Below are 18,634 nucleotides of genomic sequence, written 5' to 3'. Positions count from 1 at the left end.
GAGGGCATGGCCGTCCAAGAAGAAAATGTAGCCATTGGTGCCATCTATCGACCACAGGTTAAAGATTGGCGATCCGTTGGATACCGACCGAGTTATAGGCAAAATTTGGTGGAAAAATGAGGAAAATTTTACATTTTCTCAAACAGGGTAAGGAACTTGGTTTCTCGTATAACTTCTTGCACAGACATCTGAGGACATGGCCGTCCAAGAAGAAAATGTAGCCATTGGTGCCATCTATCGACCACAGGTTAAAGATTGGCGATCCGTTGGATACCGACCGAGTTATAGGCAAAATTTGGTGGAAAAATGAGGAAAATTTTACATTTTCTCAAACAGGGTAAGGAACTTGGTTCCTCGAATAACTTCTGGCACAGACATCTGAGGGCATGGCCGTCCGAGAAGAAAATGTAGCCATTGGTGCCATCTATCGACCACAGGTTAAAGATTGGCGATTCGTTGGATACCGACCGAGTTATAGGCAAAACTTGGCGCAAAACTGAGCTTTATGAAATTTTCTAATTTTTCTAATTTTGTATTTTTTTTATAATTTTTTATTCTGTTTTTTATTTAAAGCATTATTTGAGTGAAAAGAAACATTTTTCAACCAATTGGCATTAAAATAAATCAATTTAATTTTTTTTGCAAAATTTCTCAAAAAAAACGTAAGGGGTTCTTCTTCTTCTTCTTGGCTTAACGACCCCTACAGGTCACGCCGGCCATTTCTGGCTTACTAGACTTATTTTTACCACGTAGCCGGATAGTCAGTCCTTGCTACGGGGGAACGGTCCGGATGGGATTTGAACCCGGTCCGGCCGTGTGGACTGGCGCCGTTTTTCACATGCACCACCGGACCGCCCCCCCGTAAGGGGTACCCCTTATGAAATTTTCAAGTGGAAAATTTTTTTGAATTTTTTTTCTGATTTTTTATTCTTTTTTTAATTTAAAGCATTATTTGAGTGAAAAGAAACTTATTGCAACAAATTCGCAATAAAATATATCACATTTAAAAATTTTGCTGAATTGCAGAAAAATGAGGAAAATTTTACATTTTCTCAAACAGGGTAAGGAACTTGGTTCCTCGAATAACTTCTGGCACAGACATCTGAGGGCATGGCCGTCCAAGAAGAAAATGTAGCCATTGGTGCCATCTATCGACCACAGGTTAAAGATTGGCGATCCGTTGGATACCGACCGAGTTATAGGCAAAATTTGGTGGAAAAATGAGGAAAATTTTACATTTTCTCAAAAAGGGTAAGGAACTTGGTTTCTCGTATAACTTCTTGCACAGACATCTGAGGACATGGCCGTCCAAGAAGAAAATGTAGCCATTGGTGCCATCTATCGACCACAGGTTGAAGATTGGCGATTCGTTGGATACCGACCGAGTTATAGGCAAAACTTGGCGCAAAAATGAGCTTTATGAAATTTTCTAATTTTGTATTTTTTAAATAATTTTTTATTCTGTTTTTTATTTTAAGCATTATTTGAGTGAAAAGAAACATTTTTCAACCATTGGCATTAAAATAAATCAATTTAATTTTTTTTGCAAAATTTCTCAAAAAAAACGTAAGGGGTACCCCTTATGAAATTTTCAAGTGGAAAATTTTTTTGAATTTTTTTTCTGATTTTTTATTCTTTTTTTAATTTAAAGCATTATTTAAGTGAAAAGAAACTTATTGCAACAAATTCGCAATAAAATATATCATATTTAAAAATTTTGCTGAATTGCAGAAAAATGAGGAAAATTTTACATTTTCTCAAACAGGGTAAGGAACTTGGTTCCTCGAATAACTTCTGGCACAGACATCTGAGGACATGGCCGTCCAAGAAGAAAATGTAGCCATTGGTGCCATCTATCGACCACAGGTTAAAAATTGGCGATCCGTTGGATACCGACCGAGTTATAGGCAAAATTTGGTGGAAAAATGAGGAAAATTTTACATTTTCTCATACAGGGTAAGGAACTTGGTTTCTCGTATAACTTCTTGCACAGACATCTGAGGACATGGCCGTCCAAGAAGAAAATGTAGCCACTGATGCCATCTATCGACCACAGGTTAAAGATTGGCGATTCGTTGGATACCGACCGAGTTATAGGCAAAACTTGGCGCAAAAATGAGCTTTATAAAATTTTCCAATTTTTCTAATTTTGTATTTTTTTTATAATTTTTTATTCTGTTTTTTATTTAAAGCATTATTTGAGTGAAAAGAAACATTTTTCAACCAATTGGCATCAAAATAAATCAAATTATTTTTTTTGCAAAATTTCTCAAAAAAAACGTAAGGGGTACCCCTTATGAAATTTTCAAGTGGAAAATTTTTTTGAATTTTTTTTCTGATTTTTTATTCTTTTTTTAATTTAAAGCATTATTTGAGTGAAAAGAAACTTATTGCAACAAATTCGCAATAAAATATATCACATTTAAAAATTTGCTGAATTGCAGAAAAATGAGGAAAATTTTACATTTTCTCAAACAGGGTAAGGAACTTGGTTCCTCGAATAACTTCTGGCACAGACATCTGAGGGCATGGCCGTCCAAGAAGAAAATGTAGCCATTGGTGCCATCTATCGACCACAGGTTAAAGATTGGCGATCCGTTGGATACCGACCGAGTTATAGGCAAAATTTGGTGGAAAAATGAGGAAAATTTTACATTTTCTCAAAAAGGGTAAGGAACTTGGTTTCTCGTATAACTTCTTGCACAGACATCTGAGGACATGGCCGTCCAAGAAGAAAATGTAGCCATTGGTGCCATCTATCGACCACAGGTTGAAGATTGGCGATTCGTTGGATACCGACCGAGTTATAGGCAAAACTTGGCGCAAAAATGAGCTTTATGAAATTTTCTAATTTTGTATTTTTTAAATAATTTTTTATTCTGTTTTTTATTTTAAGCATTATTTGAGTGAAAAGAAACATTTTTCAACCATTGGCATTAAAATAAATCAATTTTATTTTTTTTGCAAAATTTCTCAAAAAAAACGTAAGGGGTACCCCTTATGAAATTTTCAAGTGGAAAATTTTTTTGAATTTTTTTTCTGATTTTTTATTCTTTTTTTAATTTAAAGCATTATTTAAGTGAAAAGAAACTTATTGCAACAAATTCACAATAAAATATATCACATTTAAATAAAAATTTTGCTGAATTGCAGAAAAATGAGGAAAATTTTACATTTTCTCAAACAGGGTAAGGAACTTGGTTCCTCGAATAACTTCTGGCACAGACATCTGAGGGCATGGCCGTCCAAGAAGAAAATGTAGCCATTGGTGCCATCTATCGACCACAGCTTAAAGATTGGCGATCCGTTGGATACCGACCGAGTTATAGGCAAAATTTGGTGGAAAAATGAGGAAAATTTTACATTTTCTCATACAAGGTAAGGAACTTGGTTCCTCGAATAACTTCTGGCACAGACATCTGAGGGCATGGCCGTCCAAGAAGAAAATGTAGCCATTGGTGCCATCTATCGACCACAGGTTAAAGATTGGCGATCCGTTGGATACCGACCGAGTTATAGGCAAAATTTGGTGGAAAAATGAGGAAAATTTTACATTTTCTCAAACAGGGTAAGGAACTTGGTTTCTCGTATAACTTCTTGCACAGACATCTGAGGGCATGGCCGTCCAAGAAGAAAATGTAGCCATTGGTGCCATCTATCGACCACAGGTTAAAGATTGGCGATCCGTTGGATACCGACCGAGTTATAGGCAAAATTTGGTGGAAAAATGAGGAAAATTTTACATTTTCTCAAACAGGGTAAGGAACTTGGTTTCTCGTATAACTTCTTGCACAGACATCTGAGGGCATGGCCGTCCAAGAAGAAAATGTAGCCATTGGTGCCATCTATCGACCACAGGTTAAAAATTGGCGATTCGGTGGATATCAACCGAGTTATAGGCAAAACTTGGTGCAAAAATGAAGAAAATTTTACATTTTATCAAACAGGGTAAGGAACTTGGTTCCTCGAATAACTTCTGGCACAGACATCTGAGGGCATGGCCGTCCAAGAAGAAAATGTAGCCATTGGTGCCATCTATCGACCACAGGTTAAAGATTGGCGATCCGTTGGATACCGACCGAGTTATAGGCAAAATTTGGTGGAAAAATGAGGAAAATTTTACATTTTCTCAAACAGGGTAAGGAACTTGGTTTCTCGTATAACTTCTTGCACAGACATCTGAGGGCATGGCCGTCCAAGAAGAAAATGTAGCCATTGGTGCCATCTATCGACCACAGGTTAAAGATTGGCGATCCGTTGGATACCGACCGAGTTATAGGCAAAATTTGGTGGAAAAATGAGGAAAATTTTACATTTTCTCAAACAGGGTAAGGAACTTGGATTCTCGTATAACTTCTTGCACAGACATCTGAGGACATGGCCGTCCAAGAAGAAAATGTAGCCATTGGTGCCATCTATCGACCACAGGTTAAAGATTGGCGATTCGTTGGATACCGACCGAGTTATAGGCAAAACTTGGCGCAAAAATGAGCTTTATGAAATTTTCTAATTTTTCTAATTTTGTATTTTTTTTATAATTTTTTATTCTGTTTTTTATTTAAAGCATTATTTGAGTGAAAAGAAACATTTCTCAACCAATTGGCATTAAAATAAATCAATTTAATTTTTTTTTTGCAAAATTTCTCAAAAAAAACGTAAGGGGTACCCCTTATGAAATTTTCAAGTGGAAATTTTTTTTGAATTTTTTTTCTGATATTTTATTCTTTTTTTAATTTAAAGCATTATTTGAGTGAAAAGAAACTTATTGCAACAAATTCGCAATAAAATATATCACATTTAAAAAATTTGCTGAATTGCAGAAAAATGAGGAAAATTTTACATTTTCTCAAACAGGGTAAGGAACTTGGTTCCTCGAATAACTTCTGGCACAGACATCTGAGGGCATGGCCGTCCAAGAAGAAAATGTAGCCATTGGTACCATCTATCGACCACAGGTTAAAGATTGGCGATTAGTTGGATACCGACCGAGTTATAGGCAAAATTTGGTGGAAAAATGAGCTTTATGAAATTTTCTAATTTTTCTAATTTTGTATTTTTTTTATAATTTTTTATTCTGTTTTTTATTTAAAGCATTATTTGAGTGAAAAGAAACATTTTTCAACCAATTGGCATTCAAATAAATCAATTTAATTTTTTTTGCAAAATTTCTCAAAAAAACGTAAGGGGTACCCCTTATGAAATTTTCAAGTGGAAAATTTTTTTGAATTTTTTTTCTGATTTTTTATTCTTTTTTTAATTTAAAGCATTATTTGAGTGAAAAGAAACTTATTGCAACAAATTCGCAATAAAATATATCACATTTAAAAAATTTGCTGAATTGCAGAAAAATGAGGAAAATTTTACATTTTCTCAAACAGGATAAGGAACTTGGTTCCTCGAATAACTTCTGGCACAGACATCTGAGGGCATGGCCGTCCAAGAAGAAAATGTAGCCATTGGTGCCATCTATCGACCACAGGTTAAAGATTGGCGATCCGTTGGATACCGACCGAGTTATAGGCAAAATTTGGTGGAAAAATGAGGAAAATTTTACATTTTCTCAAACAGGGTAAGGAACTTGGTTTCTCGTATAATTTCTTGCACAGACATCTGAGGACATGGCCGTCCAAGAAGAAAATGTAACCATTGGTGCCATCTATCGACCACAGGTTAAAGATTGGCGATTCGTTGGATACCGACCGAGTTATAGGCAAAACTTGGTGCAAAAATGAGCTTTATGAAATTTTCTAATTTTTTTAATTTTGTATTTTTTTATAATTTTTTATTCTGTTTTTTATTTAAAGCATTATTTGAGTGAAAAGAAACATTTTTCAACCAATTGGCATTAAAATAAATCAATTTTATTTTTTTTTGCAAAATTCCTCAAAAAAAACCTAATGGGTACCCCTTATGAAATTTTCAAATGGAAAATTTTTTGAATTTTTTTTCTGATTTTTCATTCTTTTTTTAATTTAAAGCATTATTTGAGTGAAAAGAAACTTATTGCAACAAATTCGCAATAAAATATATCACATTTAAAAAATTTGCTGAATTGCAGAAAAATGAGGAAAATTTTACATTTTATCAAACAGGGTAAGGAACTTGGTTCCTCGAATAACTTCTGGCACAGACATCTGAGGGCATGGCCGTCCAAGAAGAAAATGTAGCCATTGGTGCCATCTATCGACCACAGGTTAAAGAATGGCGATTCGTTTGATACCGACCGAGTTATAGGCAAAACTTGGCGCAAAAATGAGCTTTATGAAATTTTCTAATTTTTCTAATTTTGTATTTTTTTTATAATTTTTTATTCTGTTTTTTATTTAAAGCATTATTTGAGTGAAAAGAAACATTTCTCAACCAATTGGCATTAAAATAAATCAATTTTATTTTTTTTTGCAAAATTTCTCAAAAAAAACGTAAGGGGTACCCTTTATGAAACTTTCAAGTGGAAAATTTTTTTGATTTTTTTTCTGATTTTTTATTCTTTTTTTAATTTAAAGCATTATTTGAGTGAAAAGAAACTGTTCGCGCAGAACAAAAGTGTTGTTTGCCAACACTGAATGACAGGACAAAAACGAAGTTTGACAGAGGCGAAAATAGTTTAGCGCGAGGCGAAAACACAGTTCAGGACCAGCGCCATCGCGCTGTTGTAATAGCGTCAGTTCATTACAAGCGAAACACAACGTAGGAGCAAAAAATTCACGTCCCAAATTGTAAACCAAATTTCTCGCAATAAAGCGTTCCGCGAGTAGCGCGCGAACATATGGTGCCGTGACCAGGATTGATAAGACGAGAAATTCCTAGTGTGAAACGTGAATTTTTAACGAATTAAGGAACATTTTTTCTTCGCGATGTCCGAGCAAGTAAAGTGGTCGTTGAAGCGTCGCTCCTTGATGGTGTCGCTAGGACGCTATGAGAAGTTCGTAAAGGATTTTGTGGAAGAGCGCGATGTCGCTCAAGTGGCGTTGAGATTGGAACGGTTTAAAACGTTGTGGTCCGATCTTGACGAAGTGCAGTTGCAGCTTGAAGAGAGTGCAACCGAAGAAAGTGCAGTGGTCTGCAACCAGGAAACGCGAGCTGAATACGAGGACATTTGTTTTAGAGTGCAGTCGGAATTAGAAAATAAAGTGCCCGCCGTTAGTAGTGTCATCGAACCGGCAACCAGAGCCGCTAAAGCATTAACGGGTTTGAAACTCCCGACGATATCCCTACCGGAGTTTAGTGGTGATTTTATGCAGTGGCTGCCGTTCCGGAACACCTATGAAGGCTTGATACACGACAACACGGAGGTACCCAAAATACAGAAATTTCATTATCTAAGGGCCGCGCTAAAAGGTGAAGCCGCGCAAATCATAGAATCCATATCGCTCAGCGCCGACAATTACGATTTAGCGTGGGATTCAGTGGTGCAACGGTATTCAAATGAATATCTGTTGAAGCGTCGGCATTTTGCGGCATTGTTCGCCACCCCTGCGATAATGGAAGAGACAGCCATAACGCTTCACATGATGGTGGATGAATTCGAGCGTCATAAGAAAACGCTGGGGCAGCTCGGAGAGCCAATCCAGCATTGGGGCGGATTACTGGAACATCTACTTACCACAAAATTGCCGATGGAAACCTTGCGTGAATGGGAGAATTTTGCGACCACAGCTGACAATCCAGATTACGATTCCTTAGTGGAATTTCTGCGCAGGAGAATGCGCATGTTAGAATCGCTAATGGTGACGCAAGAGCAGGCCGCAGCCATATCATCCCAGCGACAGCCATCGCGGCGTACCGCTTGCGCAAGAATGGCTACCTTCTCAGCGACCACCAGAACGAATGGCTGTGTGATATGCAAGCAGGACCATGGAGTGGCCATGTGTCCCCGGTTTCATGAGATGCCCATCGTGAACCGGAAGAGATTGGTGCAAGCGTCTCGGCTTTGCAACAATTGTCTGAAGCAAAACCATTTTGCTCGAGAGTGTACGGCTAGAGGCAGATGCCGGCAATGCGGTCAGCGCCATCATTCCTTGTTGCACGCTGACCCCCCTAGTGAGCGTTCTAACACTTCTGCGATTCCGTCGAAAACCACGCCGCCCCAGCCTGCAGCAGGAGCGTATGCCAGTGGATCAGCGACACCAGAAGTGTCCAGGACGCAGCAGAGTTTAGTGGCTGCTGCAGGTGCAACTGCGCACGATATGGTGTTTTTGCAAACGGCATTAGTTAGCGTGTTGGACGCTTTTGGACAGCCGCACCATGTTCGTGCCCTTTTGGATAGCGCCTCCCAGCCGAACATAATGACAAGTCGATTGGCACGCATGCTTAACTTGCGAAGGTCGACAGTAAGCATTTCACTGGAGGGTGCTGGAGGTGCAGCCATCGCAGTGAAAGAGAGCGTATCAGCAGAAATACGTTCCAGGAGCAGTGATTACGCGGCTCGTGTGGATTTTCTTGTCATGGACAAAATGTTGTCCAATCTGCCGTCGCGTAGTGTCGACATCTCTGCGTGGAATATTCCTAGTGGAATAATCTTGGCGGACCCCACGTTCCACACAGCACAGCCGATCGATCTAATCATTGGCGCTAAACATTACCACACGCTGTTTACATCGACAAATCGATTACAAAGAGGTGACGATTTTCCTGTGATGCTGGACAGCGTCTTTGGATGGGTGGTAACGGGTGCTGCTTCATCATGCGAAACCTTAGGACCAGCGATTACTGTTGCCGCGTGTATGGTTTCCCTTGAACAGCAGTTGGAGCGTTTCTGGAAGAGTGAAGAATTGTGCCTAAATCATTCTTACTCGACAGAAGAGAGCTATTGTGAAGAGTTCTACAAACAAACCACGACCAGAGACTCCAGCGGTAGATACATCGTGCGCCTGCCCAAGAAACCCGGATTCGATGCAATGTTAGGCGCATCGAAGGAATGTGCGATGAAACGATTTGCGCAGTTGGAGAAACGATTTCATCGTGATGTCCGCCTGAAAGAAGGGTACCATCAATTTGTGCGCGAATACCTAGAGCTGGGACACATGGAGCGTACCAAGAAGAAACAAGAGCAGCCAGCAACTGTATATTACCTGCCACATCATGCGTTCTTCAAAGAATCGAGCGCCACGACTAAGCTGCGAGTGGTTTTTGATGGATCGGCAAAAACATCAACGGGGCACTCTCTCAACGATGCACTGTGCACTGGACCCGTCGTGCAAGACGACCTGCTGAACATCATACTGCGGTTCAGGACTTATCGAGTAGCATTGGTTGGAGATATCGCCAAAATGTACAGGCAGGTAATGGTACATAAAGATGATCGTTGTTTTCTTCGAGTATTTTTTAGATGGGGCAGCGATGCACCACTGGACACGTATGAGCTTTCCACCGTAACATACGGGCTGTCTCCATCTTCGTTTTTGGCAACCCGTACGCTGCTGCAACTTGCCGACGATGAAGGAAAAGCTTACCCATTGGCCGAAACCGCTATCCGGAGAAGCTTTTACGTCGATGACCTTATCGGCGGTGCTAGTAACGTTGATGAGGCCGTAAAACTGCGTAAAGAACTCGGTGAGCTTATGTCCAAGGGAGGTTTCGATTTGCGTAAGTGGACGTCTAACCATTTAGAAGTGCTCGAAGGGCTGTCAGAAGAGCTCATAGGAACGCAATCTGTCAGGGAATTTATGCCACATGAAACGGTTAAAGCTCTCGGGATCGCCTGGAAACCAGAGCTTGATGTGTTGTGTTTCGGTGCGTTTCAGATGTCGCATAGTAGTCAGCCAACTAAGCGCAGTATGTTGTCGGATATAGCGCGTTTATTCGATCCGCTAGGGATCATAGCACCAGTAGTGATCACCGGCAAAATCCTTATGCAACACTTGTGGCAAGTATCGTGCGGATGGGACGAACCCTTAGAGGAACCAGTGAGAGTTAGGTGGAATCAGTTCGCTAGGCAAATACCGTTGTTAGAAGGATATGCGCTTGAACGATACGCGTTTTTGCCGAATGCCGTAGTCGAACTTCACACTTTCAGCGATGCCTCGGAAGCTGCGTATGGTGCATGTATTTACGCACGCTGTAAAGACGAAAAGGGAAACGTTAGCGTATCGTTATTGGCTTCCAAATCTCGCGTAGCACCTCTGAAGCGATTAACCTTACCGCGTTTGGAGTTGAATGCAGCTGTTTTGGGCGCACATTTGCATGATCGAGTCCAGAAAGCACTTCGCATTGACGTCGTTAAGTCATGGTTCTGGTCGGACTCAAGCATCACGTTGCAATGGATCGCTTCACAACCGAACGCATGGAAAACGTACGTGGCTAATCGAGTAGCCGAAATACAGCATTTCACTCGTGACGGAGTTTGGAGGCATATAGCGGGCTCGGAAAACCCAGCGGATCTGGTTTCGCGTGGCATGTCTGTTCCGGAGTTCGTTGAGAGCAAACTATGGCGTAATGGTCCCACTTGGTTGGTATCACCGAAGCACACGTGGCCAACATCGAATCCACCTCAAACATGTGAGGCAGAAATGGAAAAGCGACTAACTACAGCCACTATGACGACAACAATACCAGTGCACCCTTGGTTCGAGCGTTATTCGTCCTTTAGAAGATTGGTACGAGTAATTGCACAATGTCGGAGGTTTATATTGAACCTAAAAGAGAAGACTCGAACCAACGCGTCCAACATGGAAGAGCGGTTGAATGGACATTTGTCACCAGATTTGCTGCAGAAGGCAGAAATCGATCTTGCGAGATTGGCTCAGCAAGATGCATTCAACGCTGAAATAACACTGCTGAAAAAAGGAAAGCAGTTAGCAAAAAACTCACCGTTAAGAAGACTAAACCCTTTCCTTGATGAGGATGAACTATTGCGAGTTGGAGGACGACTGAAACTGTCTCAACTCCCTTATCAGGCCAAGCATCCAGTATTGCTGCCAAAAAAGCATCCGCTTGCACTACGAATAGGAGAGCATTTACATGTGAATCTGATACATGGTGGAGGAAGATTACTCCTATCGCACTTACGTGAAAAATATTGGCCACTGGATGGAAGACACTTGGTAAAAGGAATAGTGCGACATTGTTTCCGTTGCGCACGGTTGCAACCAACACTGGCACAGCAACAAATCGGGCAGCTGCCCACATCCCGAACAACTCCTAGTCGACCGTTTTCGGTAACTGGTGTCGATTACGCAGGACCACTGTACCTGAAGCCCGTGCATAAGAGAGCAGGATCACTGAAGGCGTACTTGTGCGTATTCGTGTGTTTTGCAACGAAGGCCGTTCATCTGGAGCTTGTAAGCGATCTAACTACGAACGGATTCATGGCTGCACTTCATCGATTTACGTCTCGGCGAGGTTTGCCTGCCCACCTGCATTCCGACAACGGGAGGAACTTTGAGGGTGCCAAAAACGAGCTGATAGAGCTGTTTGAAATGTTCCGGGATGAGCAGAAGCAGAGCCTCATAGCTGCAAACTGTGCCGAGAGCGGAATAACTTGGCATCTTACACCACCCAAGGCGCCACATTTTGGTGGGCTATGGGAGGCGGCGGTGAAAACGGCAAAACGGCATCTGTATCGACAACTAGGCAACACCAAGCTAAGCTTCGAAGGTTATTGCACGGTGCTACACCAAATCGAAGCAGTCATGAACTCTCGTCCGCTGCTGCCGATGTCGGAAGATCCCAACGATCTAGCAGCGTTAACCCCGGCACATTTCCTCATTGGATCGTCATTGTTATCCGTACCGGAGCCGAATTACACGAACTTAAAGCCATACGGACTGAGCGAGCTGCAAAAACAACAAGTGATAGTACAGCAATTCTGGAAGCATTGGAGGATGGAATACTTGCAGGAGTTACAAAAGGACACGAGAATCGCAGCACGTAACGACGATTTAGTACCGGGTAGGATGGTCATTCTGATGGATGATTTGCTACCAACTACGCGCTGGCCGTTAGCCCGAATCGTGAAGCTGCACACCGGTGCTGATAAAATGACGCGGGTAGTAACATTGCGCACCGCACGCGGAGAAATCGTTAGACCTATCACTAAGATAGCAATATTACCGATGGCATTGTCTGAGTGAAGATTCGAAGCACATGTAATAAGTATTGACATTAAGTCAAGGCCGGGGAGTATGTTCGCGCAGAACAAAAGTGTTGTTTGCCAACACTGAATGACAGGACAAAAACGAAGTTTGACAGAGGCGAAAATAGTTTAGCGCGAGGCGAAAACACAGTTCAGGACCAGCGCCATCGCGCTGTTGTAATAGCGTCAGTTCATTACAAGCGAAACACAACGTAGGAGCAAAAAATTCACGTCCCAAATTGTAAACCAAATTTCTCGCAATAAAGCGTTCCGCGAGTAGCGCGCGAACAGAAACTTATTGCAACAAATTCGCAATAAAATATATCACATTTAAAAATTTTGCTGAATTGCAGAAAAATGAGGAAAATTTTACATTTTCTCAAACAGGGTAAGGAACTTGGTTCCTCGAATAACTTCTGGCACAGACATCTGAGGGCATGGCCGTCCAAGAAGAAAATGTAGCCATTGGTGCCATCTATCGACCACAGGTTAAAGATTGGCGATCCGTTGGATACCGACCGAGTTATAGGCAAAATTTGGTGGAAAAATGAGGAAAATTTTACATTTTCTCAAACAGGGTAAGGAACTTGGTTTCTCGTATAACTTCTTGCACAGACATCTGAGGACATGGCCGTCCAAGAAGAAAATGTAGCCATTGGTGCCATCTATCGACCACAGGTTGAAGATTGGCGATTCGTTGGATACCGACCGAGTTATAGGCAAAACTTGGCGCAAAAATGAGCTTTATGAAATTTTCTAATTTTTCTAATTTTGTATTTTTTTTATAATTTTTTATTCTGTTTTTTATTTAAAGCATTATTTGAGTGAAAAGAAACATTTTTCAACCAATTGGCATTAAAATAAATCAATTTTATTTTTTTTGCAAAATTTCTCAAAAAAAACGTAAGGGGTACCCCTTATGAAATTTTCAAGTGGAAAATTTTTTTGAATTTTTTTTCTGATTTTTTATTCTTTTTTTAATTTAAAGCATTATTTGAGTGAAAAGAAACTTATTGCAACAAATTCGCAATAAAATATATCACATTTAAAAAATTTGCTGAATTGCAGAAAAATGAGGAAAATTTTACATTTTCTCAAACAGGGTAAGGAACTTGGTTCCTCGAATAACTTCTGGCACAGACATCTGAGGGCATGGCCGTCCAAGAAGAAAATGTAGCCATTGGTGCCATCTATCGACCACAGGTTAAAGATTGGCGATCCGTTGGATACCGACCGAGTTATAGGCAAAATTTGGTGGAAAAATGAGGAAAATTTTACATTTTCTCAAACAGGGTAAGGAACTTGGATTCTCGTATAACTTCTTGCACAGACATCTGAGGACATGGCCGTCCAAGAAGAAAATGTAGCCATTGGTGCCATCTATCGACCACAGGTTAAAGATTGGCGATTCGTTGGATACCGACCGAGTTATAGGTAAAACTTGGTGAAAAAATGAGCTTTATGAAATTTTCTAATTTTGTATTTTTTAAATAATTTTTTATTCTGTTTTTTATTTAAAGCATTATTTGAGTGAAAAGAAACATTTTTCAACCTATTGGCATTAAAATAAATCAATTTAATTTTTTTTGCAAAATTTCTCAAAAAAACGTAAGGGGTACCCCTTATGAAATTTTCAAGTGGAAAATTTTTTTGAATTTTTTTTCTGATTTTTTATTCTTTTTTTAATTTAAAGCATTATTTGAGTGAAAAGAAACTTATTGCAACAAATTCGCAATAAAATATATCACATTTAAAAATTTGCTGAATTGCAGAAAAATGAGGAAAATTTTACATTTTCTCAAACAGGGTAAGGAACTTGGTTCCTCGAATAACTTCTGGCACAGACATCTGAGGGCATGGCCGTCCAAGAAGAAAATGTAGCCATTGGTGCCATCTATCGACCACAGATTAAAGATTGGCGATCCGTTGGATACCGACCGAGTTATAGGCAAAATTTGGTGGAAAAATGAGGAAAATCTTACATTTTCTCAAACAGGGTAAGGAACTTGGTTTCTCGTATAATTTCTTGCACAGACATCTGAGGACATGGCCGTCCAAGAAGAAAATGTAACCATTGGTGCCATCTATCGACCACAGGTTAAAGATTGGCGATTCGTTGGATACCGACCGAGTTATAGGCAAAATTTGGTGCAAAAATGAGCTTTATGAAATTTTCTAATTTTTCTAATTTTGTATTTTTTTTATAATTTTTTATTCTGTTTTTTATTTAAAGCATTATTTGAGTGAAAAGAAACATTTTTCAACCAATTGGCATTAAAATAAATCAATTTTATTTTTTTTTGCAAAATTTCTCAAAAAAAACGTAAGGGGTACCCCTTATGAAATTTTCGAGTTTAAAATTTTTTTTGAATTTTTTTTTTTGATTTTTTATTCTTTTTTAATTTAAAGCACTATTTAAGTGAAAAGAAACTTATTGCAACAAATTCGCAATAAAATATATCACATTTAAAAAATTTGCTGAATTGCAGAAAAATGAGGAAAATTTTACATTTTATCAAACAGGGTAAGGAACTTGGTTCCTCGAATAACTTCTGGCACAGACATCTGAGGGCATGGCCGTCCAAGAAGAAAATGTAGCCATTGGTACCATCTATCGACCACAGGCTAAAGATTGGCGATCCGTTAGATACCGACCGAGTTATAGGCAAAATTTGGTGGAAAAATGAGGAAAATTTTACATTTTCTCAAACAGGGTAAGGAACTTGGTTCCTCGAATAACTTCTTGCACAGACATCTGAGGACATGGCAGTCCAAGAAGAAAATGTAGCCATTGGTGCCATCTATCGACCACAGGTTAAAGAATGGCGATTCGTTGGATACCGACCGAGTTATAGGCAAAACTTGGCGCAAAAATGAGCTTTATGAAATTTTCTAATTTTGTATTTTTTAAATATTTTTTTATTCTGTTTTTTATTTAAAGCATTATTTGAGTGAAAAGAAACATTTTTCAACCAATTGGCATTAAAATAAATCAATTTTATTTTTTTTGCAAAATTTCTCAAAAAAACGTAAGGGGTACCCTTTATGAAATTTTCAAGTGGAAAATTTTTTTGAATTTTTTTTCTGATTTTTTATTCTTTTTTTAATTTAAAGCATTATTTGAGTGAAAAGAAACTTATTGCAACAAATTCGCAATAAAATATATCACATTTGAAAAATTTGCTGAATTGCAGAAAAATGAGGAAAATTTTACATTTTCTCAAACAGGGTAAGGAACTTGGTTCCTAGAATAACTTCTTGCACAGACATCTGAGGGCATGGCCGTCCAAGAAGAAAATGTAGCCATTGGTGCCATCTACCGACCACAGGTTAAAGATTGGCGATTAGTTGGATACCGACCGAGTTATAGGCAAAATTTGGTGGAAAAATGAGGAAAATTTAACATTTTCTCAAACAGGGTAAGGAACTTGGTTCCTCGAATAACTTCTTGCACAGACATCTGAGGACATGGCAGTCCAAGAAGAAAATGTAGCCATTGGTGCCATCTATCGACCACAGGTTAAAGAATGGCGATTCGTTGGATACCGACCGAGTTATAGGCAAAACTTGGCGCAAAAATGAGCTTTATGAAATTTTCAAATTTTTCTAATTTTGTATTTTTTTTATAATTTTTTATTCTGTTTTTTATTTAAAGCATTATTTGAGTGAAAAGAAACATTTCTCAACCAATTGGCATTCAAATAAATCAATTTTATTTTTTTTTGCAAAATTTCTCAAAAAAAACGTAAGGGGTACCCCTTATGAAATTTTCGAATTTAAAATTTTTTTGAATTTTTTTTTGATTTTTTATTCTTTTTTAATTTAAAGCACTATTTAAGTGAAAAGAAACTTATTGCAACAAATTCGCAATAAAATATATCACATTTAAAAATTTTGCTGAATTGCAGAAAAATGAGGAAAATTTTACATTTTCTCAAACAGGGTAAGGAACTTGGTTCCTCGAATAACTTCTGGCACAGACATCTGAGGGCATGGCCGTCCAAGAAGAAAATGTAGCCATTGGTGCCATCTATCGACCACAGGTTAAAGATTGGCGATTCGGTGGATATCAACCGAGTTATAGGCAAAACTTGGTGCAAACATGAAGAAAATTTTACATTTTCTTAAACAGGGTAAGGAACTTGGTTCCTCGAATAACTTCTGGCACAGACATCTGAGCGCATGGCCGTCCAAGAAGAAAATGTAGCCATTGGTGCCATCTATCGACCACAGGTTAAAGATTGGCGATTCGGTGGATATCAACCGAGTTATAGGCAAAACTTGGTGCAAACATGAAGAAAATTTTACATTTTCTTAAACAGGGTAAGGAACTTGGTTCCTCGAATAACTTCTGGCACAGACATCTGATGGCATGGCCGTCCAAGAAGAAAATGTAGCCACTGATGCCATCTATCGACCACAAGTTACAGATTGGCGATTCGTTGGATACCGACCGAGTTATTGCTAAATCTTGGCGCGAAAATGAGGTTTTTGAAATTTTCTAATTTTTCCAATTTTGTAATTTTTTTATAATTTTTTATTCTGTTTTTTATTTAAAGCATTATTTGAGTGAAAACAAACTTTTTTCAACCAATTGGCATTAAAATAAAACAATTTTTTTTTTTTGCAAAATTTCTCAAAAAAACGTAAGGGGTACCCCTTATGAAATTTTCTAGTGGAAATTTTTTTTGAATTTTTTTTCTGATATTTTATTCTTTTTTTAATTTAAAGCATTATTTAAGTGAAAAGAAACTTATTGCAACAAATTCGCAATAAAATATATCACATTTAAAAAATTTGCTGAATTGCAGAAAAATGAGGAAAATTTTACATTTTATCAAACAGGGTAAGGAACTTGGTTCCTCGAATAACTTCTGGCACAGACATTTGAGGGCATGGCCGTCCAAGAAGAAAATGTAGCCATTGGTGCCATCTATCGACCACAGGTTAAAGAATGGCGATTCGTTGGATACCGACCGAGTTATAGGCAAAACTTGGCGCAAAAATGAGCTTTATGAAATTTTCTAATTTTTCTAATTTTGTATTTTTTTTATAATTTTTTATTCTGTTTTTTTATTTAAAGCATTATTTGAGTGAAAAGAAACATTTTTCAACCAATTGGCATTCAAATAAATCAATTTAATTTTTTTTGCAAAATTTCTCAAAAAAACGTAAGGGGTACCCCTTATGAAATTTTCAAGTGGAAAATTTTTTTGAATTTTTTTTCTGATTGTTTATTCTTTTTTTAATTTAAAGCATTATTTGAGTGAAAAGAAACTTATTGCAACAAATTCGCAATAAAATATATCACATTTAAAAATTTTGCTGAATTGCAGAAAAATGAGGAAAATTTTACATTTTCTCAAACAGGGTAAGGAACTTGGTTCCTCGAATAACTTCTGGCACAGACATTTGAGGGCATGGCCGTCCAAGAAGAAAATGTAGCCATTGGTGCCATCTATCGACCACAGGTTAAAGATTGGCGATCCGTTGGATACCGACCGAGTTATAGGCAAAATTTGGTGCAAAAATGAGGAAAATTTTACATTTTCTCAAACAGGGTAAGGAACTTGGTTTCTCGTATAACTTCTTGCACAGACATCTGAGGGCATGGCCGTCCAAGAAGAAAATGTAGCCATTGGTGCCATCTATCGACCACAGGTTAAAGATTGGCGATTCGGTGGATATCAACCGAGTTATAGGCAAAACTTGGTGCAAACATGAAGAAAATTTTACATTTTCTTAAACAGGGTAAGGAACTTGGTTCCTCGAATAACTTCTGGCACAGACATCTGAGCGCATGGCCGTCCAAGAAGAAAATGTAGCCATTGGTGCCATCTATCGACCACAGGTTAAAGATTGGCGATCCGTTGGATACCGACCGAGTTATAGGCAAAATTTGGTGGAAAAATGAGGAAAATTTTACATTTTCTCAAACAGGGTAAGGAACTTGATTTCTCGTATAACTTCTTGCACAGACATCTGAGGACATGGCCGTCCAAGAAGAAAATGTAGCCATTGGTGCCATCTATCGACCATAGGTTAAAGATTGGCGATTCGTTGAATACCGACCGAGTTATAGGCAAAACTTGGTGCAAAAATGAGGAAAATTTTACATTTTCTCATACAGGGTAAGGAACTTGGTTCCTCGAATAACTTCTGGCACAGACAATTGAGGGCATGGCCGTCCAAGAAGAAAATGTAGCCATTGGTGCCATCTATCGACCACAGGTTAAAGATTGGCGATTCGTTGGATACCGACCGAGTTATAGGCAAAATTTGGTGGAAAAATGAGGAAAATTTTACATTTTCTCAAACAGGGTAAGGAACTTGGTTTCTCGTATAATTTCTTGCACAGACATCTGAGGACATGGCCGTCCAAGAAGAAAATGTAACCATTGGTGCCATCTATCGACCACAGGTTAAAGATTGGCGATTCGTTGGATACCGACCGAGTTATAGGCAAAATTTGGTGCAAAAATGAGCTTTATGAAATTTTCTAATTTTTCTAATTTTGTATTTTTTTTATAATTTTTTATTCTGTTTTTTATTTAAAGCATT

General features: G+C 38.6%; 1 protein-coding gene across 1 annotated transcript; it reads left to right on the top strand.

Moving 5' to 3' along the window:
• Window positions 1-6,854: 6,854 nt before the first annotated feature.
• Window positions 6,855-12,071, top strand: LOC125765618 (uncharacterized). Its single transcript, XM_049430951.1, has one exon. The coding sequence runs from the start codon at window positions 6,855-6,857 to the stop codon at window positions 12,069-12,071; it is 5,217 nt and encodes a 1,738-aa protein (XP_049286908.1).
• The last annotated feature ends 6,563 nt before the right edge of the window (window positions 12,072-18,634 follow it).

This window comes from Anopheles funestus, chromosome 2RL (genome assembly GCF_943734845.2).
Source record: "Anopheles funestus chromosome 2RL, idAnoFuneDA-416_04, whole genome shotgun sequence".
Classification (NCBI taxonomy): domain Eukaryota; kingdom Metazoa; phylum Arthropoda; class Insecta; order Diptera; family Culicidae; genus Anopheles; species Anopheles funestus.
The sequence above is the reverse complement of the archived record's forward strand: the minus strand, read 5'-3'. Positions and strand labels throughout refer to the sequence as shown.

Excerpts from the sequence above, each read along its gene's own strand:
- LOC125765618 (XM_049430951.1), top strand. The coding sequence starts at position 6,855 with ATGTCCGAGCAAGTAAAGTGGTCGTTGAAGCGTCGCTCCTTGATGGTG.